The sequence below is a fragment of the Anabrus simplex genome, chromosome 4 (assembly GCF_040414725.1).
Source record: "Anabrus simplex isolate iqAnaSimp1 chromosome 4, ASM4041472v1, whole genome shotgun sequence".
In the NCBI taxonomy this organism is placed as follows: Eukaryota; Metazoa; Arthropoda; class Insecta; order Orthoptera; family Tettigoniidae; genus Anabrus; species Anabrus simplex.
This window is the reverse complement of record NC_090268.1, coordinates 61,155,164-61,180,780: the sequence shown is the minus strand read 5'-3', so window position 1 is coordinate 61,180,780 and position 25,617 is coordinate 61,155,164. Positions and strand designations below refer to the sequence as shown.

At 39.6% G+C, this 25,617-nt stretch overlaps 1 protein-coding gene across 1 annotated transcript in view; it reads right to left on the bottom strand.

The window, feature by feature from the left end:
• Positions 1-25,617, bottom strand: part of LOC136872394 (alpha-L-fucosidase) — a 79,288-nt gene that overhangs the window by 39,061 nt on the left and 14,610 nt on the right. The window contains 1 exon segment of the mRNA XM_067146209.2: positions 1,094-1,254. Within this exon segment, the coding sequence (XP_067002310.2) occupies positions 1,094-1,254 (161 nt within the window).

The following is a 25,617-nucleotide window of genomic DNA, read 5'->3' as shown; positions in this document are numbered from 1 at the left end:
GCACCCATATCCCTTTTGGGCATGACTTTTGCGAGTGTTTATAGACAGCTGCATGTTTCCCATGCGGATCCTGTCCCTTGCTTGGGGGTAGTAGTTAATCTAGTGTTCACTAGAATGCTCCAGTTATCAGGAAGTTCAAAGTGAAATGATAAAAAGGGTAGTTTCTCCTTGCCATGTCCTCTACTGAAGCAGTCGATGTGCCGGCTGCTGAGCGCGCAAAATCTGTCGCCAGTTAGCTGTGTTACTGTACAAACATGTCCTCACACCGGCTCAATGATAGTGATATCTTGGATATTTTATCAGGAGAATCGGGTTCATGATGTTCTCCATGACAAGTTGTATATGGACAGGAAAAAGTGCAAGAGGCTCATTAACAGTACCCAGGAAACTGGAACTGTATAAGATGATGACGATGATGATGAATCGGGTTCAGAAATACTGTAGATGACAGTGATGAAGACTCTACTTACTAACCAGATAACATATCAAGTGATAGTTCAGGAAAGATTTTTATTTGTTAGATCACTTTTGAATGCAAGATTTTACTGCATTATTTTACTTATAATACAAACAATAGAAATACTTCACCTCTCCAGATATTTGGGATTATTTTTCCATTTAGACAAAGAGATTCAGGCTGATGATTGGGTCTTGAAAAGAAAGTACTGTAGATGGTGGTGCAAGGAGTGCAAGGTTTTCTGGGCTATTATACCAAAACAAACTATTCGTCAATATAATTAAGTTTATGTATGGTCTACATAACCACAGGAAATTATTCATTTTTTATTGTTTGAGCAGGCTTATTGGTATAACTTGAATGTAAGAGTTTTTCCATACATTTTTTAATGTGTTTCATAAGACTAGTATAATTAAGTTACTTTTAGATATGTACTTTCCTGATTAATATCTTTGTTTTGGATGGTTGACACCTTCATATGATACAAAAATGAGGTATGTACTGTTTTGCTACTGTGTAATAATGTATTAAAATTTAGGCAAAATACCCAGTTCACTGCCAGGGTACATGTTAAAATATGGTACTGCTGAAAGTGTTAAATACCTTATATATTTTATATGAGTGTAGAATACTTACTAATTCATACAGTTCAGGAATGGTTTTCTGTTTCACAAAGTACTGGGTCTTGAAAGAGTTTTTTTGATCTTGCAAATACAAGGGGTTAAACCATTCAAAGAGAGAATGATAAAGACCAAATTTCAGATCAGTCTTGTTACGTATAGCAGCAGCCAATTCTCCTGCAACAGAGTATCCAAAACTCTTACAATGTGAAATAGAGTGTTTTAAGTCAATGCCATCTCTACTCTACATAATTGTAGTTTATTGCATTTTATTTGATCAAAGTTTAATGACTAACATACAAACTTATTAAATATTAAATACTAAAATAAAGTAAAATCTAAAATATTGAACCTCAGAAGCAAGAGGAAAGTACTCTCGTTTTGAATTTATAAGAAGAAGAAGAATAAGAAGGAAGAGGCTCCTAGGTTGAATGGTCAGCATACTGGTCTTCGGTTCAGAGTGCTCTGGATCGATTTCCAGCTAGGCTGAGGATTGCAGTTTTAACTGTGGGGGTTAATTCCTGTAGCCTGGGGACTAAGCATTTGCCTTTATCTCAATCACTTCTCTTCACCTACATACAACACATCAATAACCCCACCACCACAGAATACATCCCTCCATATAGGATTGACATCAAGAAGAGTAACTGGCTGTAAAATTGGGCCAAATCCACACAAGAGCTGACTCCAAGAAAACTGGGGGAAAAGGCCAGGAAAAAACAAACAAAACAAAAAGCATACATACATACATACATACATACATACATACATACATACATACATACATACATACACACATCTGTTATGCCTTTCGGTGTTCAGTCTGCAAGCCTCTGTGAATTTGCTAAATGCTGCCACAATCCTCCATTTGTAACTAGCTCTGTGGCCTCCTCTAGTTCTGTATCTTTTATGGCCGTGTGGTTAGGAGCGCGCAGCTGTGAGCTCCCATCCGGGAGACAGTGGGTTTGAACCCCACTATCGGCAGCCCTGAAGATGGTTTTCTGTAGTTTTCCATTTTCACACCAGGCAAATGCTGGGGCTGTACCTTAATTAAGGCCACAGCCGCTTCCTTCCCATTCCAAGGGCTTTCCCGTCCCAATGTCGCCGTAAGACCTATCTGTGTCGGTGCGACGTAAAGCAAAATAGCAACAAAAAATTGTATCTCTTATATTTAAATCATCAGAAACCGAGTCCAACCATTGTCGTCTTGGTCTCCCTCTAGCCTACTTCTCTTACTCTCTATGACTGAGTCCAAACTCAATAGCTGCAGTCGCTTAAGTGTGGCCAGTATCCAGTATTCGGGAGGTAGTGGGTTCGAACCCCACTGTCAGCAGCCCTGAAGATGGTTTTCCGTGGTTTCCCATTTTCACACCAAGAAAATGCTGGGGCTGTATCTGAATTAAGGCCACGGATGCTTCCTTCCCATTCCTAGCCCTTTGCTGTCCCATCATTGCCATAAGATCTATCTGTGTCGGTGTGATGTAAAGCAACTTGCAAAAAAAAGAAAAAAAGTTCATTATTCTATTACGTAACCTATCCTCCTCCATTCGCCTTGCATAACCCCACATCACCGAAGCTGGTTTGTGCGTAGGAGTGACGACATAGTTCAGCACCAACCGCAGCAGTGTTGTATGTGTCATTTGACTTCAATTTTGATGTGTTGTCGGACTTCATCAATGTTTTAAATTTGGATTGTAAATTGAGACATACCAGATTGTTTACTTTATTATTGGTTGTATGTGAGCAAATGTTTTTTCCAATTGGATCGTGGCTGAAAATGACCCAGTGTATATGGGATCGAAACTAGTCCCAATTATATAGGACACTATAGTTACAAGCTAATGGTATTGAACAGGTGGACCCTTATCTACTCTTTGATAGTGTACAGCTTCATCAATCAAGTTCATTACTAAATTAGCCTTTTATCTCCTCATTCTGAGTATCCTCCTGCCATTATTCCTATCTGTTTATACCCACATTGTCGCTACTTTAATGTCTGTTTATTTTACCTTATGAATAAGATATCCTGAGTCCACCCAGCTTTCACTCCAGCAAAGCAAAGTTGGTCTGGAAATAGACCGGTGCAAAGATAATTTTGTCTGGGAGCTGACTTCCTCCTTACAGAATACTGTTGATCACAACTGCAAACTTGCTGCATTAGCTTTGCTGCACCTTGATTCAATCTCACTTACAATACTACCATCCTGAGAGAACACACATCTTAAGTACTTGAAATTATCTACTATCTGTTCCAGTTTTGTATTCGCAACCTGACATTCAATTCTCTTTGCTTCCTTACTTACTGACATCACTTGATCTTGGAAAAGCTAATTTTCTTATCATACTCACTGCACCTATTTTCAAGTTCCAAGATATTAGACTGCAGGCTTTCAGCACAATCTGCCATTAAGACCAAGTCACCAGTATAGGCTAAACTATTACTACATTTCTGCCTAACTGAATCTCTTCCTGCCACTTTGATTAGATGGATTTCATCTATTCTACAGTAGTAGTTGGTGGTAGGGGGTTGTCTCCATCTCCATTTAACAACATGCTGAAGTACCTCTTCACTTCATCTCTGATCCCTTTCTCTGTTCTTATTAAACTACCATCATTTGTATCCAGTGCAAGGATGTTTCCACATTCACTTCTTTTTTTACTATTTTATATAATGCTACCTGAGTGGCTCAGATGGTTGAGGCGCTGGCCTTCTGACCCCAACTTGGCAGGTTCAATCCTGGCTCAGTCCGGTGGTATTTGAAAGTGCTCAAATACGTCAGCCTCATGTCGGTAGATTTACTGGCACATAAAAGAACTCCTGCAGGACTAAATTCCGGCACCTCGGCATATCCGAAAGCCGTAAAAGTAGATAGCGGTACGTAAAGCCAATAACAATATTATTATTTTATATAGTGGCTTCATACTTTCTAGGCAGTCTTCCTGTATCCTGGTAGTAAAGTCATCCCAGCACTTTTTCTTCTTCTTGGATTAGTCGTTTTACAGCAAATTTCTTGACACGATATTCCTGTGCTCGCTCTACAATTTCTACCTCATTTCTTCTATCATCCACTTTTTGTTTTACGTAATCTAATTTTCTTTCCAGTATATTTCTTTCTTTTATGCTGTCTTCACCCAGGCATTACACCAAGGCGTTTCCTTCTCTATCGGTTCTTCACTCATTTTCCCACAGATTTCCTCAGGTTCCTTTACAGGAGTTTCTTTCAACAAGGTCCATTCTTCTTCTACCCCTCTAATCTCAATTTTGCTTGGGATTTCTCTTTCTTCTCTGAATCCTTCAACAATCAGGTCTTGATCATAGGCATTTTCGTACACTTAGCTTTGGGGCCATGGACGTCTTTAAGATCAGCTATTATAGCTGATGGTCGCCATCTAGACACTCACTGGGTATGACTTTGACATCACTAACATACCAACCAGCTTTGCCATCAGTGATGATGTAGTCTATCACAGTCTTGAGCTTTCCATCCCAACTGTATCCTGTTATTTCTCCCTCTCCTGGTACTTATTTTACCTTCTTTATTACTGTCCAGAAAGGTTTCCCTACTGCTTGACCAAGTTTCTCCAGGTTATTACCAAAATCTTCCCATGATTTCTTCTTGGATTCAATAAATATTTGCTTCACTCTGTTTCTTTCATTTAAATACAATTCTCCATCTGCATCAGTCCTTGTTTAGAGCCATTTCAGATATGCTGATATGTCTTCCTTTTATGTTAACAAGCTGCCCTTAATTCAACATTCCACTAAAATGTTTGCTTCTTCCCATCTTTACACCCAGTTGTTCCCAGGCATTCTGTTGTTGTTTCAACTATAGGATCCTTGTATGCCATCCTTTCTCCTTCTATAACCTGAAACAGCTTTCTGTGTGTTATTTGGAACTTTTCACTAATTTCCTCATCCTGGAGATTCTCTACTCTTATTTGTCTGCAGACAGATTCCGTTTTCTCTACCCTGGGCCTAGAGATACTTAGTTCACTATAGATCGGATCATGGCCCGTGTCCGTTAGCACTATCCTATCCTTGCTGTCGATCCTGACTACAATTTCACTCAGTCTTCATAAAACTTGTCAACTTGATCATCACTGCACCCTCACATGTTGAATAGACTGAGACAATTCTCATCCTAGTTCCTCCAAATGCTAAATCAATACGCATCATTCGCTCATTTACGTGCCTAACAGAAACTATGTTGCATGCAATAGCATTAATGATGAACAGTCCAACCCCACACTCTGTTCTTCCCTTTTTAACATCTGTTAACACATTCGCTCTGTCCGCGGCCACTGTCTCTCGCAACCCAGCGAATTTTTAGATGCCGCGTTGGAATCAAAGGTGACAGGATTTGCTCTGGGGTGTACACTAAAGGAAACTGGTCACTAAGCTGTTGTAGTATCGGCCTAATTTTGTAGAGCCTATCTGCAATGTCGTGCTGCCTGTTCTCAAGGAAATGAAGGAAGGACATTACACTTTCGAAGTGGTTCCTAGGTATTGTTTTAGAAAAAATTGGAGTTTCAAAAGTGGGATCCTCTGCCCAGTACATTTTTATATCTAGCTTCCTAATAATACCAGTAATGAACATTAGGCATAAAAATTGCTTCATTACTGACAATGAAACTGGTTTCCATGTCAGTATTACTGAATACTTCATGAATGGGCGTGGCGCGGTACTAATTACCTGTGCTGCATACAGATTTGTCTGATCACAAATATACGTGATAAAATTCTCTGACAAAAAATTATTGATGAAACAAATCACATTGTCACTGTTCTGAACGTCAATATTTAAACCTGCATTGGCCACGAACCTTGGTAAAGGGGGATGATAACTTGGGGACTCGTCTGACACAGTTGGTATGTCATTATAAGAATAAATTGACAAGAGGGTCCACCTTTTCAATACAATATATCAAGTAAATGATATACTGTATTGAAAACTACACTTGCTCTTCAATAAGGAACAGAAATGAAATGTATAGCTTATAATTGGTATGTCTTTGTTAGCGCAAAATAAGGAAGTCTCTGCCTCCTCATTTTCACTATCACTAGAATCTAATTCCGGAATGAGATCATGACCCAAATCTTCAGCTTGCAATAACTCGGTCACTTGCTCGAGAGATATAAATTCTTTACTTGCCATATCTACTTGTTACATCACTCAGCGCCACTTGATTTTAAACTGTGCAGATAAGAGAACTCGAGACTAACAAGTGTTTACTTAGATCACAAAGCCCACAACGCAGGAAATTACCTGTAAGCTGTAGTAAAAATGTTCATCTGCCCGCTATCTACAAGAAAACTGATATATTGCATCATCTAACGTACTTCTGAATGTACAAAGTTGTCGCAAATTCAAATCCGACTAAGGTCGGATACGGTATTTTACACACATGAAACCTAATCCGACCACAGTTGGATACGGGAGCGAATGTGTTAAGAAAAATTTATATTCTCCACACACATCATCTTTGCTAACTGAGCCAGTTCTACTTTCTTTCTTCCATATGCCCCATTAATATTAATAGCTCCCTATCAAATTCCATTTTGTTCACCAAGTTGTTTCCAAGGAGTTCCAAGGAGCTGACAAAGGGAAATGAGACTCCATTAGGTCTGAGGCTTCCTTAAAATATTTTGAGCTTAGTAAATTCTTTGAAACAGGATGCTACTCTACTTTCACATAGTCCCAGTTAGAATCTCTTCTCTAATGGGTTAGGGACCAATGCCCATGGTTCACAAACTAAGACATAACTGCATTAACCCAATACCACGAAAAGAGAGAGAGAGAGTACTAATAATATTGGTTTCCTGTCCATAGAGCCATCGTGGCTCAGGCGGCAGCGCGCCGGCCTCTCATCGCTGGTTTCTGTGGTTCAAATCCCAGTCACTCCAGGTGAGATTTTGCTGGACAAAGCAGAGGCAGGACAGGTTTTTCTCTAGATACTCTGGTTTTCCTTGTCATTCTTCATTCCAGCAACACTTTACAATATAATTTTTTTTTTCTTTTTTTTTTTTTTTTTTTTTTTGCTAGGGGCTTTACGTCGCACCGACACAGATAGGTCTTATGGCGACGATGGGATGGGAAAGGCCTAGGAGTTGGAAGGAAGCGGCCGTGGCCTTAATTAAGGTACAGCCCCAGCATTTGCCTGGTGTGAAAATGGGAAACCACGGAAAACCATCTTCAGGGCTGCCGATAGTGGGATTCGAACCTACTATCTCCCGGATGCAAGCTCACAGCCGCGCGCCTCTACGCGCACGGCCAACTCGCCCGGTACCATATAATTTCATCTCATCCGTCGGTCATTAATCATTGCCCCAGAGGAGTGCGACAGACTTCGGCAGCCTATCCTCGCCACTAGATGGGGCTTCATTACATCCCCGACCTGGGCGAATGACTGGAAACAGGCTGTGGATTTACATTTTCATTGGTTTTATGTCCCACTCACTACTATTAAGGTGACACTCGAGAGATAAAAATCAATATTTTGGTCATTTTGGTGAAGTTTTTTATGACTGAGTTTCTTTTTTCTGGTCACAAAGTTATTCCACTGAATTCAAACAATTTATCACTGTAATACTGCTTTGTTTGCCAACTGTAATTTTACATTTAAATCCCATTTTTCTCCCATAATATTCTGCCAAATGTAACAAAATTTGTATGGTATATGTATCACAGATATATTAAGAAAGCTGCATAGAGAATTTTTGATTGCAGAATTTTTTCAAGTAGTAGGGATTTTTTAAGTCCAAAATTTTAGAACATAAAAATTACACAAACTTTAGTACGATATATCTCCTTATATAAAATATGTAGAGAAAAATCAATACGTAGTGCTTTAAAAAAAGTATTATCTACCTATTACGAATTTACATTAACATGTTAATTAAATTTCATGACAAAATGGAATTAAAAGTCAAAAGAAAAAGTTTACTTTGGAAAAACTATTAATTGTATACGGAAGAAATGTTTGTGATATCTGATCACATATAGCAGACTCAGAAAAGAATATAAAAACCTTCTAAAGAAGAAACGAGATGATTTCACAGAACTCGAGGCTAGAAGAATGGTGGAAGAAGCAAAAGAAAACCCCTACATTGCTCTAAAGCCACGACAGTCACAGACAATGGGGAAAATAGAGATGCCAATCTGGGAGGCTCACTTCACGAACATCCTAAACCAACAAAGGTCAACGAAGCTCATGAAATAACAAGACAATACGATGGCATCAGAAGATTTACAACAGAGGAAATTAGAAACACTATATCAACATTGAAAAACAAGAAGGCAGCAGGCCCGGATGGGATATTTAATGAGCACATCAAAGCAGCCTCGGAAGTTTTAATCCCAGCAATCACGAACATGATGAACTTATGTCTGTATAAAGGACAAATCCCGGTGAGCTGGAAAAATTAGAATGATATACAAGGGAAAAGGAGAGCCACTTGACCCAAACTCGTACCGGGGAATCGCGCTAGAGAACAACTTTCTCAAAATTCTGACGAATCTTGTGAAGATAAGACTAACAGAGGAAATCGACAACAAGATCCCAGAGGAACAATTTGGATTCAGGAAAAGCCGAAGCACCCTACATGCAGTCAAAAACCTCATAGACGACATCGAGGAGGATATAAGATTCCCAAAAGGAAAACTCCATCAAGTATTCGTCGATTTTACAAAAGCGTTCGACAATCTCAACAGGACATTAACATGCGCAAAACTAGAACAGATGGTGGAACAAAGCAAGGAACTAAGCATCTTGATACACAACATCCTGAGTAAAAACACCATCATAATTTCAGACAACGTAACAACCTCGCAAGAAATTATACAGACATACGGAGTGTTACAAGGAGATCCCCTTAGTCCCCTTCTGTTCCACGTAGTGTGTCGTATTGTGCATCACACTTAAACCACCAAAACGAGGTCTGTGCATAGGCAACACTGCAGCGAGGAGTCGATCACATATAACAAGAAAACAGCAGAGTGAGCGGAAGCAGTACTGGGGGAGGGATAGTAGGAGAGGTTTACCGTGGATGGTACCAAAAAAGAAAATCAAAAAAGAACACCACGTTGCTAAAAATTTTTAGATGACCAAGTGTATTGGAAACAGCAGCTTTAACGAGAATACAGTACACATTGGCATTTTTTGGAGAAAACAGATCCTCAAATATACTCTGGATATTGTAGGAAATTATCAAAGGGATAATTAAGCTAAAACCTACAGAATAAAATTGACCAATATATATATATAATATGCACCTTGTTAAACAAGAAAATATTGTCCGAGAAAAATATCCCAGGCATTGATTACAAAGACAAAACAGCTCGGGTCCCCGTTTTAGAAAGGGGACTAACCCTCAGATAAGTTAGGACAAAAAATTTTTTTAAAAAAAATCGTTACAATAGAATCACTGTGTCAGCGTGAATCTCGACCAAAACCAGTTTTCTCAAATATTACTATTTATATTTTGAATAGAGAGTTGTCACACACACAATCACCTCAGAAGATATTTCTAAATATTATTATCTGATCAAATTTGGAGGCAACAAGTACAGTTTTTTACCATGAAGATCAAGAAATATTTGGCCACACTAAAAAACCCAAATACGCCTCCAGGGCGCCCTAATATAAAAAGCATACACACCTAATAAAAGAAAAAAGGGTAGGGTAAAAAGGAGGATCAGCACAATAAGGACAAGTGAGGATGAAAAGAAAGGAAACTCCGACTGCGTAATGCTGGAGAATGTCTGATCTGCCAATAGATTTTTTTAGAATCGTCTAAAGTTGTGAAAATTTTCTGTTTGACGATGTTTAGGCTCAGTCCACATCACCAAGTATTCAGCACTAAGAATCAATTAAACTTAATCAGTTTTGAAGGCGGCAATAAATTAAATTTGAAACCAAGGCCTTGAAAGTTTTCATAACATGCCATCACTCAACATGGCGAAACAGGCCGAGTATTAAAGTTTCCAAAAACAAGTTTAGCAAATGATATGTTTAGCTCACCAAAGTCCTTTCAGAATAATTCCATCAGCTCGTAGGGAAGAAAATGGCGCAGCACACGGCAAGCCGTGCGAGGTCCGTAGTCCCTCCACACACACACACTATTTACAAAGGATGATGCCAGTCTGCCGAAGACGGGCCAAGCAGTCCAATATATACACGCCCGGAAGCGAAGACTAGTTCATTCGAGAAAGATCAAGTGACGTAGCAGATGACGTAGTAGGTGCGAGGCAGACAGAAAGACAGCGGTCAGTGTGTCGAGAAAAGTCGGAGGGTAACGACAGGTGAGCAAACTAAGGTAATTCTGATGATAGGAAGAAGTATTGATAAGCAAAGCAGACAATAATAATAGCATTATAGTCTTGTAGAAACATAAACTTGTAGAGTATGTGGAGATGTACATGCGACGAAGTTTGCAGAAACTCGTAGAACGTCGATGGAGAGGTTATGGCAGTAGCACGTTACATATTCCTGCCACCGGGCGGAATCCGAAGGATGGGCGAAAGCAAGTAGGCGTAGCAGCAGCAGCAGCAGCAGCAGCAGCAGCAGCAGCAGCAGGGATGTCCAAGAGCAGCTTCTCCACCGGAATCGATGATCGGCGACCAGAAGAAACGCAGTATCGGAAAAAAGAAAAAGGAACAACAGAAGTATGGAAAACAAGAAGCAAGCAAAACAAGGAAAACAGAGAAAAAGAAGGGAAAGGGAAAAAGGAAAGAAGGAGGAAGTAGGAACAATGAAAAGCGGTCCGGACCAATACATAGTAGACTAAGTGGCCAAATATAAAAATGACAGGAAGTTTCCCATGAAAAATAAAAAGCAAGAACAATACAAGAAAGGGGCATGGGAGAGTCTGACATCAAAAGTGTGTGTGGGTGGAGGGAAAAGAAAAAAAAAAAAAGGGCTGGGTGAGCCAAAAGAGAAAAATAAATTTTCAGAGATGTGGACCAGAACAAACAAAGCAAACAGAAGATAAATCCAAATACCAAATAAAAAACAAAAAGGGACTCTCCCTCAGTACGCAAGAAGGTTCAGGAGGAAAACTTCTTAAGTTCGGAAAAATGGGCCTGCCGAATATCCTGAGGGTTGGAGAGAGACTGCAATTGAGCAGTAACCAAAGAAGGGAAAGAAAGAATTCGGTATGGGCCAATCCATAAAGGGGAAAGCTTAGCCGAAATATGATGTTGGGTAGAACTAATGGGATGGTTTTTTAACAAAACCTGATCAAAAAGCTTGAACTTAGGCGGACGAAGACGGGAATTACATGTTTTACGGTAAAGGTTCCTGGCATGATTTAAATTACCAAGAGCTTCCCGAAGTTGAGAGTCAGTGAGTAAATGAGGAGGGGTAAGCAATAAAGAGGGTAGGTTCCAGTTTAAAGATAGAGGAGTATGAAGATCTCTTCCCAAGAAGAGTTTAGCGGGAGAAAAAGAGGTAGAGTCATTAACAGTAGCATTTAAAGCTAGACAAAAGTGAGGGAGTTGAGTATCCCATGACTTTTGATCTTGGGAATGAAAAATGGAAAGAAAAGATTTAAGATTCCGGTGGTAACGTTCAACAACATTTGCCTGAGGGTGATAGGGTGAGGTACAGACCTTTTTGATACCATAAGAAAAACAGAAATTATAAAAAACTTTTGAAGTAAAAATTGACGCGTTATCAGAGACCAGAATTTTAGGAATGCCTATAAGAGGAAAAACGTGATTAGTTAGTAAATTAATGATAATCTGGGAAGAAATGTTACGTAATGGGCGTACAACAAGAAATTTGGAAAAACCATCCAATAAAGTAAAGATGTAGGAGTTTGATTTGGAAGATTTGACCAAAGGACCGACAATGTCGATATAGAATTTCTCGGCCGGGTAAGTAGAGGGAGAGGCTGCATATGTCCCAAAAGGTTGATGATTTTGGGGCTTATGCTTTTGGCACAGGTCGCAAGATCGGACCCAAGAGAAAACATCCTTTCGCATTTGGGGCCAATAAAACTGAGAGGCAATGCGAGAATAAGATTTCGCCATTCCAAAATGTCCACCAGTAGGAGATCCATGAAAATATTGAAATATCATGGGGCGTAATGCGGAGGGGAGAACCAGACGAGGAGTAGCCCGAGGAGTAGGTTTAAAGACAAGAAGTTGATTTACAATGCGAAAAGGCCCAGAATAATCATTAGAAGAAATATCGTTTTTCAATTGTTGGCAGTATGGATCGAGATTTTGATGGTCTTGGCAGGACTGAAAGGACAAAGGAAAATCAGTAAGAGAAGAAATAGAATTTACCATAGCAACCGGAAGGTGGTGTATTTCGGAATCAGCAAGATGATGATCGTCAAATAGGCGAGACAACGCATCAGCGACCGAATTTTGAAAACCAGAAATAAATTTCAAAGAAAATTTGAAACGTGACAAACGAAGCAACCAGCGACCAGTACGTCCGATTTTCGGAGTATTATTAAGTAACCAAGAAAGTGCTTGGTTGTCAGTGCTGACGATAAACTCGCGATGATCGAGATAGTCGGAAAAATGTTCAATTGAAAGAATTAAAGCAAGTGCTTCCCGTTCATAAACGGAATATTTACGTTCCACAGGTGATAGTAAACGACTATAATAGGCAATAGGGCGGGTTTCGCCCTGTATAGTTTGTTGCAAGACAGCGCCAATGGCAACATCGGAAGCATCAGTAGAAAGCTCAAATGTAATGTTAAAATCAGGAATTTGTAAGAGAGGAGCTTGAGATAGTTTGGTTTTTAAACAGGAAAAGGCATTTTGCTGTAAGTCACCCCAGTGAAATTTTACGCCTTTGCGTTTCAATAAGTTAAGAGGTTCGGAAATATGGGAAAAATTAGGCATATATATATATATATATATATATATATATATATGTGTCGTATTGTGCATCACATTTAAACCACCAAAACGAGGTCTGTGCATAGGCAACACTGCAGCGAGGAGTCGATCACATATAACAAGAAAACAGCAGAGTGAGCGGAAGCAGTACTGGGGGAGGGATAGTAGGAGAGGTTTACCGTGGATGGTACCAAAAAAGAAAATCAAAAAAGAACACCACGTTGCTAAAAATTTTTAGATGACCAAGTGTATTGGAAACAGCAGCTTTAACGAGAATACAGTACACATTGGCATTTTTTGGAGAAAACAGATCCTCAAATATACTCTGGATATTGTAGGAAATTATCAAAGGGATAATTAAGCTAAAACCTACAGAATAAAATTGACCAATATATATATATAATATGCACCTTGTTAAACAAGAAAATATTGTCCGAGAAAAATATCCCAGGCATTGATTACAAAGACAAAACAGCTCGGGTCCCCGTTTTAGAAAGGGGACTAACCCTCAGATAAGTTAGGACAAAAATTTTTTTTAAAAAAAATCGTTACAATAGAATCACTGTGTCAGCGTGAATCTCGACCAAAACCAGTTTTCTCAAATATTACTATTTATATTTTGAATAGAGAGTTGTCACACACACAATCACCTCAGAAGATATTTCTAAATATTATTATCTGATCAAATTTGGAGGCAACAAGTACAGTTTTTTACCATGAAGATCAAGAAATATTTGGCCACACTAAAAAACCCAAATACGCCTCCAGGGCGCCCTAATATAAAAAGCATACACACCTAATAAAAGAAAAAAGGGTAGGGTAAAAAGGAGGATCAGCACAATAAGGACAAGTGAGGATGAAAAGAAAGGAAACTCCGACTGCGTAATGCTGGAGAATGTCTGATCTGCCAATAGATTTTTTTAGAATCGTCTAAAGTTGTGAAAATTTTCTGTTTGACGATGTTTAGGCTCAGTCCACATCACCAAGTATTCAGCACTAAGAATCAATTAAACTTAATCAGTTTTGAAGGCGGCAATAAATTAAATTTGAAACCAAGGCCTTGAAAGTTTTCATAACATGCCATCACTCAACATGGCGAAACAGGCCGAGTATTAAAGTTTCCAAAAACAAGTTTAGCAAATGATATGTTTAGCTCACCAAAGTCCTTTCAGAATAATTCCATCAGCTCGTAGGGAAGAAAATGGCGCAGCACACGGCAAGCCGTGCGAGGTCCGTAGTCCCTCCACACACACACACTATTTACAAAGGATGATGCCAGTCTGCCGAAGACGGGCCAAGCAGTCCAATATATACACGCCCGGAAGCGAAGACTAGTTCATTCGAGAAAGATCAAGTGACGTAGCAGATGACGTAGTAGGTGCGAGGCAGACAGAAAGACAGCGGTCAGTGTGTCGAGAAAAGTCGGAGGGTAACGACAGGTGAGCAAACTAAGGTAATTCTGATGATAGGAAGAAGTATTGATAAGCAAAGCAGACAATAATAATAGCATTATAGTCTTGTAGAAACATAAACTTGTAGAGTATGTGGAGATGTACATGCGACGAAGTTTGCAGAAACTCGTAGAACGTCGATGGAGAGGTTATGGCAGTAGCACGTTACATATTCCTGCCACCGGGCGGAATCCGAAGGATGGGCGAAAGCAAGTAGGCGTAGCAGCAGCAGCAGCAGCAGCAGCAGGGATGTCCAAGAGCAGCTTCTCCACCGGAATCGATGATCGGCGACCAGAAGAAACGCAGTATCGGAAAAAAGAAAAAGGAACAACAGAAGTATGGAAAACAAGAAGCAAGCAAAACAAGGAAAACAGAGAAAAAGAAGGGAAAGGGAAAAAGGAAAGAAGAAGGAAGTAGGAACAATGAAAAGCGGTCCGGACCAATACATAGTAGACTAAGTGGCCAAATATAAAAATGACAGGAAGTTTCCCATGAAAAATAAAAAGCAAGAACAATACAAGAAAGGGGCATGGGAGAGTCTGACATCAAAAGTGTGTGTGGGTGGAGGGAAAAGAAAAAAAAAAAAAGGGCTGGGTGAGCCAAAAGAGAAAAATAAATTTTCAGAGATGTGGACCAGAACAAACAAAGCAAACAGAAGATAAATCCAAATACCAAATAAAAAACAAAAAGGGACTCTCCCTCAGTACGCAAGAAGGTTCAGGAGGAAAACTTCTTAAGTTCGGAAAAATGGGCCTGCCGAATATCCTGAGGGTTGGAGAGAGACTGCAATTGAGCAGTAACCAAAGAAGGGAAAGAAAGAATTCGGTATGGGCCAATCCATAAAGGGGAAAGCTTAGCCGAAATATGATGTTGGGTAGAACTAATGGGATGGTTTTTTAACAAAACCTGATCAAAAAGCTTGAACTTAGGCGGACGAAGACGGGAATTACATGTTTTACGGTAAAGGTCCCTGGCATGATTTAAATTACCAAGAGCTTCCCGAAGTTGAGAGTCAGTGAGTAAATGAGGAGGGGTAAGCAATAAAGAGGGTAGGTTCCAGTTTAAAGATAGAGGAGTATGAAGATCTCTTCCCAAGAAGAGTTTAGCGGGAGAAAAAGAGGTAGAGTCATTAACAGTAGCATTTAAAGCTAGACAAAAGTGAGGGAGTTGAGTATCCCATGACTTTTGATCTTGGGAATGAAAAATGGAAAGAAAAGATTTAAGATTCCGGTGGTAACGTTCAACAACATTTGCCTGAGGGTGATAGGGTGAGGTACAGACCTTTTTGATACCATAAGAAAAACAGAAATTATAAAAAACTTTTGAAGTAAAAATTGACGCGTTATCAGAGACCAGAATTTTAGGAATGCCTATAAGAGGAAAAACGTGATTAGTTAGTAAATTAATGATAATCTGGGAAGAAATGTTACGTAATGGGCGTACAACAAGAAATTTGGAAAAACCATCCAATAAAGTAAAGATGTAGGAGTTTGATTTGGAAGATTTGACCAAAGGACCGACAATGTCGATATAGAATTTCTCGGCCGGGTAAGTAGAGGGAGAGGCTGCATATGTCCCAAAAGGTTGATGATTTTGGGGCTTATGCTTTTGGCACAGGTCGCAAGATCGGACCCAAGAGAAAACATCCTTTCGCATTTGGGGCCAATAAAACTGAGAGGCAATGCGAGAATAAGATTTCGCCATTCCAAAATGTCCACCAGTAGGAGATCCATGAAAATATTGAAATATCATGGGGCGTAATGCGGAGGGGAGAACCAGACGAGGAGTAGCCCGAGGAGTAGGTTTAAAGACAAGAAGTTGATTTACAATGCGAAAAGGCCCAGAATAATCATTAGAAGAAATATCGTTTTTCAATTGTTGGCAGTATGGATCGAGATTTTGATGGTCTTGGCAGGACTGAAAGGACAAAGGAAAATCAGTAAGAGAAGAAATAGAATTTACCATAGCAACCGGAAGGTGGTGTATTTCGGAATCAGCAAGATGATGATCGTCAAATAGGCGAGACAACGCATCAGCGACCGAATTTTGAAAACCAGAAATAAATTTCAAAGAAAATTTGAAACGTGACAAACGAAGCAACCAGCGGCCAGTACGTCCGATTTTCGGAGTATTATTAAGTAACCAAGAAAGTGCTTGGTTGTCAGTGCTGACGATAAACTCGCGATGATCGAGATAGTCGGAAAAATGTTCAATTGAAAGAATTAAAGCAAGTGCTTCCCGTTCATAAACGGAATATTTACGTTCCACAGGTGATAGTAAACGACTATAATAGGCAATAGGGCGGGTTTCGCCCTGTATAGTTTGTTGCAAGACAGCGCCAATGGCAACATCGGAAGCATCAGTAGAAAGCTCAAATGTAATGTTAAAATCAGGAATTTGTAAGAGAGGAGCTTGAGATAGTTTGGTTTTTAAACAGGAAAAGGCATTTTGCTGTAAGTCACCCCAGTGAAATTTTACGCCTTTGCGTTTCAATAAGTTAAGAGGTTCGGAAATATGGGAAAAATTAGGCATATATATATATATATATATATGTGTCGTATTGTGCATCACATTTAAACCACCAAAACGAGGTCTGTGCATAGGCAACACTGCAGCGAGGAGTCGATCACATATAACAAGAAAACAGCAGAGTGAGCGGAAGCAGTACTGGGGGAGGGATAGTAGGAGAGGTTTACCGTGGATGGTACCAAAAAAGAAAATCAAAAAAGAACACCACGTTGCTAAAAATTTTTAGATGACCAAGTGTATTGGAAACAGCAGCTTTAACGAGAATACAGTACACATTGGCATTTTTTGGAGAAAACAGATCCTCAAATATACTCTGGATATTGTAGGAAATTATCAAAGGGATAATTAAGCTAAAACCTACAGAATAAAATTGACCAATATATATATATAATATGCACCTTGTTAAACAAGAAAATATTGTCCGAGAAAAATATCCCAGGCATTGATTACAAAGACAAAACAGCTCGGGTCCCCGTTTTAGAAAGGGGACTAACCCTCAGATAAGTTAGGACAAAAATTTTTTTTTAAAAAAATCGTTACAATAGAATCACTGTGTCAGCGTGAATCTCGACCAAAACCAGTTTTCTCAAATATTACTATTTATATTTTGAATAGAGAGTTGTCACACACACAATCACCTCAGAAGATATTTCTAAATATTATTATCTGATCAAATTTGGAGGCAACAAGTACAGTTTTTTACCATGAAGATCAAGAAATATTTGGCCACACTAAAAAACCCAAATACGCCTCCAGGGCGCCCTAATATAAAAAGCATACACACCTAATAAAAGAAAAAAGGGTAGGGTAAAAAGGAGGATCAGCACAATAAGGACAAGTGAGGATGAAAAGAAAGGAAACTCCGACTGCGTAATGCTGGAGAATGTCTGATCTGCCAATAGATTTTTTTAGAATCGTCTAAAGTTGTGAAAATTTTCTGTTTGACGATGTTTAGGCTCAGTCCACATCACCAAGTATTCAGCACTAAGAATCAATTAAACTTAATCAGTTTTGAAGGCGGCAATAAATTAAATTTGAAACCAAGGCCTTGAAAGTTTTCATAACATGCCATCACTCAACATGGCGAAACAGGCCGAGTATTAAAGTTTCCAAAAACAAGTTTAGCAAATGATATGTTTAGTTCACCAAAGTCCTTTCAGAATAATTCCATCAGCTCGTAGGGAAGAAAATGGCGCAGCACACGGCAAGCCGTGCGAGGTCCGTAGTCCCTCCACACACACACACTATTTACAAAGGATGATGCCAGTCTGCCGAAGACGGGCCAAGCAGTCCAATATATACACGCCCGGAAGCGAAGACTAGTTCATTCGAGAAAGATCAAGTGACGTAGCAGATGACGTAGTAGGTGCGAGGCAGACAGAAAGACAGCGGTCAGTGTGTCGAGAAAAGTCGGAGGGTAACGACAGGTGAGCAAACTAAGGTAATTCTGATGATAGGAAGAAGTATTGATAAGCAAAGCAGACAATAATAATAGCATTATAGTCTTGTAGAAACATAAACTTGTAGAGTATGTGGAGATGTACATGCGACGAAGTTTGCAGAAACTCGTAGAACGTCGATGGAGAGGTTATGGCAGTAGCACGTTACATATTCCTGCCACCGGGCGGAATCCGAAGGATGGGCGAAAGCAAGTAGGCGTAGCAGCAGCAGCAGCAGCAGCAGCAGGGATGTCCAAGAGCAGCTTCTCCACCGGAATCGATGATCGGCGACCAGAAGAAACGCAGTATCGGAAAAAAGAAAAAGGAACAACAGAAGTATGGAAAACAAGAAGCAAGCAAAACAAGGAAAACAGAGAAAAAGAAGGGAAAGGGAAAAAGGAAAGAAGAAGGAAGTAGGAACAATGAAAAGCGGTCCGGACCAATACATAGTAGACTAAGTGGCCAAATATAAAAATGACAGGAAGTTTCCCATGAAAAATAAAAAGCAAGAACAATACAAGAAAGGGGCATGGGAGAGTTTGACATCAAAAGTGTGTGTGGGTGGAGGGAAAAGAAAAAAAAAAAAAAGGGCTGGGTGAGCCAAAAGAGAAAAATAAATTTTCAGAGATGTGGACCAGAACAAACAAAGCAAACAGAAGATAAATCCAAATACCAAATAAAAAACAAAAAGGGACTCTCCCTCAGTACGCAAGAAGGTTCAGGAGGAAAACTTCTTAAGTTCGGAAAAATGGGCCTGCCGAATATCCTGAGGGTTGGAGAGAGACTGCAATTGAGCAGTAACCAAAAAAGGGAAAGAAAGAATTCGGTATGGGCCAATCCATAAAGGGGAAAGCTTAGCCGAAATATGATGTTGGGTAGAACTAATGGGATGGTTTTTTAACAAAACCTGATCAAAAAGCTTGAACTTAGGCGGACGAAGACGGGAATTACATGTTTTACGGTAAAGGTCCCTGGCATGATTTAAATTACCAAGAGCTTCCCGAAGTTGAGAGTCAGTGAGTAAATGAGGAGGGGTAAGCAATAAAGAGGGTAGGTTCCAGTTTAAAGATAGAGGAGTATGAAGATCTCTTCCCAAGAAGAGTTTAGCGGGAGAAAAAGAGGTAGAGTCATTAACAGTAGCATTTAAAGCTAGACAAAAGTGAGGGAGTTGAGTATCCCATGACTTTTGATCTTGGGAATGAAAAATGGAAAGAAAAGATTTAAGATTCCGGTGGTAACGTTCAACAACATTTGCCTGAGGGTGATAGGGTGAGGTACAGACCTTTTTGATACCATAAGAAAAACAGAAATTATAAAAAACTTTTGAAGTAAAAATTGACGCGTTATCAGAGACCAGAATTTTAGGAATGCCTATAAGAGGAAAAACGTGATTAGTTAGTAAATTAATGATAATCTGGGAAGAAATGTTACGTAATGGGCGTACAACAAGAAATTTGGAAAAACCATCCAATAAAGTAAAGATGTAGGAGTTTGATTTGGAAGATTTGACCAAAGGACCGACAATGTCGATATAGAATTTCTCGGCCGGGTAAGTAGAGGGAGAGGCTGCATATGTCCCAAAAGGTTGATGATTTTGGGGCTTATGCTTTTGGCACAGGTCGCAAGATCGGACCCAAGAGAAAACATCCTTTCGCATTTGGGGCCAATAAAACTGAGAGGCAATGCGAGAATAAGATTTCGCCATTCCAAAATGTCCACCAGTAGGGGATCCATGAAAATATTGAAATATCATGGGGCGTAATGCGGAGGGGAGAACCAGACGAGGAGTAGCCCGAGGAGTAGGTTTAAAGACAAGAAGTTGATTTACAATGCGAAAAGGCCCAGAATAATCATTAGAAGAAATATCGTTTTTCAATTGTTGGCAGTATGGATCGAGATTTTGATGGTCTTGGCAGGACTGAAAGGACAAAGGAAAATCAGTAAGAGAAGAAATAGAATTTACCATAGCAACCGGATGGTGGTGTATTTCGGAATCAGCAAGATGATGATCGTCAAATAGGCGAGACAACGCATCAGCGACCGAATTTTGAAAACCAGAAATAAATTTCAAAGAAAATTTGAAACGTGACAAACGAAGCAACCAGCGACCAGTACGTCCGATTTTCGGAGTATTATTAAGTAACCAAGAAAGTGCTTGGTTGTCAGTGCTGACGATAAACTCGCGATGATCGAGATAGTCGGAAAAATGTTCAATTGAAAGAATTAAAGCAAGTGCTTCCCGTTCATAAACGGAATATTTACGTTCCACAGGTGATAGTAAACGACTATAATAGGCAATAGGGCGGGTTTCGCCCTGTATAGTTTGTTGCAAGACAGCGCCAATGGCGACATCGGAAGCATCAGTAGAAAGCTCAAATGTAATGTTAAAATCAGGAATTTGTAAGAGAGGAGCTTGAGATAGTTTGGTTTTTAAACAGGAAAAGGCATTTTGCTGTAAGTCACCCCAGTGAAATTTTACGCCTTTGCGTTTCAATAAGTTAAGAGGTTCGGAAATATGGGAAAAATTAGGTATATATATATATATATATATATATGTGTCGTATTGTGCATCACACTTAAACCACCAAAACGAGGTCTGTGCATAGGCAACACTGCAGCGAGGAGTCGATCACATACAACAAGAAAACAGCAGAGTGAGCGGAAGCAGTACTGGGGGAGGGATAGTAGGAGAGGTTTACCGTGGATGGTACCAAAAAAGAAAATCAAAAAAGAACACCACGTTGCTAAAAATTTTTAGATGACCAAGTGTATTGGAAACAGCAGCTTTAACGAGAATACAGTACACATTGGCATTTTTTGGAGAAAACAGATCCTCAAATATACTCTGGATATTGTAGGAAATTATCAAAGGGATAATTAAGCTAAAACCTACAGAATAAAATTGACCAATATATATATATAATATGCACCTTGTTAAACAAGAAAATATTGTCCGAGAAAAATATCCCAGGCATTGATTACAAAGACAAAACAGCTCGGGTCCCCGTTTTAGAAAGGGGACTAACCCTCAGATAAGTTAGGACAAAAATTTTTTTTAAAAAAAATCGTTACAATAGAATCACTGTGTCAGCGTGAATCTCAACCAAAACCAGTTTTCTCAAATATTACTATTTATATTTTGAATAGAGAGTTGTCACACACACAATCACCTCAGAAGATATTTCTAAATATTATTATCTGATCAAATTTGGAGGCAACAAGTACAGTTTTTTACCATGAAGATCAAGAAATATTTGGCCACACTAAAAAACCCAAATACGCCTCCAGGGCGCCCTAATATAAAAAGCATACACACCTAATAAAAGAAAAAAGGGTAGGGTAAAAAGGAGGATCAGCACAATAAGGACAAGTGAGGATGAAAAGAAAGGAAACTCTGACTGCGTAATGCTGGAGAATGTCTGATCTGCCAATAGATTTTTTTAGAATCGTCTAAAGTTGTGAAAATTTTCTGTTTGACGATGTTTAGGCTCAGTCCACATCACCAAGTATTCAGCACTAAGAATCAATTAAACTTAATCAGTTTTGAAGGCGGCAATAAATTAAATTTGAAACCAAGGCCTTGAAAGTTTTCATAACATGCCATCACTCAACATGGCGAAACAGGCCGAGTATTAAAGTTTCCAAAAACAAGTTTAGCAAATGATATGTTTAGCTCACCAAAGTCCTTTCAGAATAATTCCATCAGCTCGTAGGGAAGAAAATGGCGCAGCACACGGCAAGCCGTGCGAGGTCCGTAGTCCCTCCACACACACACACTATTTACAAAGGATGATGCCAGTCTGCCGAAGACGGGCCAAGCAGTCCAATATATACACGCCCGGAAGCGAAGACTAGTTCATTCGAGAAAGATCAAGTGACGTAGCAGATGACGTAGTAGGTGCGAGGCAGACAGAAAGACAGCGGTCAGTGTGTCGAGAAAAGTCGGAGGGTAACGACAGGTGAGCAAACTAAGGTAATTCTGATGATAGGAAGAAGTATTGATAAGCAAAGCAGACAATAATAATAGCATTATAGTCTTGTAGAAACATAAACTTGTAGAGTATGTGGAGATGTACATGCGACGAAGTTTGCAGAAACTCGTAGAACGTCGATGGAGAGGTTATGGCAGTAGCACGTTACAGTAGCCACACATGACGTGGGTCCAAGCAATAAGAACTTCCGCTCCGTCCCTCAAGATTTATATATATGCAGACGACATGGTGATGGGTTCTCACGATACTAACAAACTCCAGAAAGGAATAAATGCTCTAGGAACATGGGCTGAATACAACGGACTGCAAATAAAAGCAGAAAAGACAGTACACATGGTCTTCAGGAAAAGAGGACGCCTATCTGCAAGGGACAAAATTTAACTCAAACATGAACCTCTACAAACTACGAACAGCTTCAAATATCTGGGTGTAACAGTCCAGACAACAGCACACTCATTCAGAATTCACACAACACAACGAGCAGCTGCCGCAACCAAAGCCATCTACGACATCATGTCATTAAGCAAACTTTCCCTGGATACAGCTATAGCCCTCTTTGAAGCCAAAATCATTCCTATTCTAACATACGGAGTAAAGATAACATGGTAAAAGTTAAGCTATAAAGACCTAATATGAATGGAAAAAGTGAAAGCCAGATTCTTGAAAGCAGCCCTCGGAATTTCAAAGTACACCAAGTCAAGACTAGCGTATGAACTCGCGAGAGAAACATTTCTAATAGAGGACCTGAGATGGAAATTCAATCTGCCCTGTACAGACAACTGGAAGAAACTGCGGTTAGAGAGGGAGAAGAAAAAGAAGGAGATATGGCCAGAGTTCTACTCTTCAGAGGCCATGATGAACAGAGCGTGGACCGGCACAAACCAGGAGCTGAGACATTTTGTAAATTCCATGGCAGTCCATGGCTACCATCACAAAATCTGTAGGTCGAAGACATACCACGACCCGGACTCGATGTGCATATGTGAACTCTGTGGTGAACATTGTGACCGATATCACGTACTGTCGTGCAAAAATCGTGCGAAATCAATCATAGACCTCTGTATTGATTAATTATCCTAATATTGCACAACTTGTGCGCAATAAAGTTTATATATGTGGGTGACATTTCCACAAAGTTTCGTGAAAATCCATGCATTAGGTAAAAAATATATTTTTATCTTCAGAGATGTGGAGGTACTGGAATTTTCCATAACAGTTCTTTTACATGCTAGTAAGTCCACTAATAAGAGGCTGATGTATTCAACACCTTTAAATACCACTGGACTGAACCAAACCTGCCAACTTGGGCACTAGTACCACACTCATCCCAGTGATTTGCATTTCAGTTCATCATAGTGTTATGAGACTAGTAATGCCTCTCTCAGATGGACTGGGAGAAAGTGATGGTTGCTATGCACAAACAGACGAAGAGAAAGAATGTGTGGCAGAAGTGAGGGTAGTCTTTTGTCTCTTGTTGTTGAGGCCATGTTGAAAGTGATGGAAAGGAAATTTATGAACTCACGAATGTAAGAATATTGAATACTGTTCTAAGTTATTTGATTAAATGATTAGTATTTCCACTAATGTGTACCGTATGTACAGTTTCTTAGCAAACTGTAACAAGATTTACAAGATACAATGTTTTAGAGATTTAAAGGAAATTGATGTACATTACCGGTACTCATGAAGGTAACAATATTGTGCTCTGTCAGATGCAATAGTGTTTAAGTTAATATGTTGTACCGACCGACCGACTGACCGACCGACCGACCAACCGACCAATCCTGATCAGAATTTAAGGCAGTCACCCAGGTGGCAGATTCCCTATCTGTTGTTTTCCTAGCCTTTTCTCGAATGATTTCAAAGAAATTGGAAATTTATTGAACATCTCCCTTGGTAAGTTATTCCAGTCCCTAACTCCCCTCCCTGAAAATGAAAACCTACAACCTGTTTTCCAGTCATTGACTGGGTCAGGGATGTGATGAATGAAGCAGATATAGGCTATTAGTACAATGAGGTCGCCACTCCCAAAGTGATTTATTAATGAATGATAGATGCTATGAAATGAGAATGGAGAGTGTTGCTGGAATGAAAGATGACAGGGAAAACCGGAGTACCCGGAGAAAAACTTGTCCCGCCTCTGCTTTGTCCAGCACAAATCTCACATGGAGTGACCAGGATTTGAACCACGGTATCCAGCGGTGAGAGGCCGACGCGCTGACGTCTGAGCCACGGAGGCTCAACTCCCCTCCCTACAAATGAATATTTGCCCCAATTTGTCCTCTTGAATTCCAACTTTATGTTCCTATTATGATCCTTCCTACTTTTAAAGACACCACTCAAACTAATTTGTGTACTAATTTTAATTTTAATACTTCACCAGCATTAGTCACCTCCTCTGTCTGGACATTATCCTTGTAACCAACAATCTTTACATATTGTTGACTGAATACTTCTGCCTTTTCAGGATCCTCATATACACACTCCCCTTGTTCATTAATTATTCCTGGAATGTACTTCTTGGAACCTGTTTGTGCCTTAAAGTACCTATACATACCCATCCATTTTTCACTAAAATTTGTATGACTGCCAATTATGCTTGCCACCATGTTATCCTCAGCTGCCTTCTTTGTTAGATTCAATTTTCTAGTAAGTTCCTTCAATTTCTCCTTATTTCCACAGCCATTTCTAACTCTTATTTCTTTCCAATCTGCACCTCCTTCTTAGTCTTTTTATTTCTCTATTATAATAAGGTGTGTCTTTACCATACCTTACCACCTTTAAAGGTACAAACTTGTTTCCTAATGAAATAATTAATGTTATTGGCTTTACGTCCTACTAACTACTTTTTCGGTTTTCAGAGACGCCGAGGTGCCGGAATTTTGTCCCGCAGGAGTTCTTTTAAGTGCCCGTAAATCTACCGACACGAGGCTGACGTATCTGAGCACCTTCAAATACCAGCGGACTGAGCCAGGATCGAACCTGCCAAGCTGGGGTCGGAAGGCCAGCGCCTCAACCCTCTGAGCCACTCAGCCTGGCAAACTTGTTTTCACATTCCTCAACAATTCTTTAAACCCATCCCAGAGTCTGTTTACATTCTTATTTACCGTTTTCCACCGATCATAATTACTTTTTTTAAACTGCCCCATGCCTGTTTTATCAGCCATATGGTACTGCCGAATAGTCCTACTTTTAAGACCTTCCTTTCTATCACATTTATTTTTAATTACGACAAAAACAGCTTTGTGATTACTAAAACCATCTATTACTT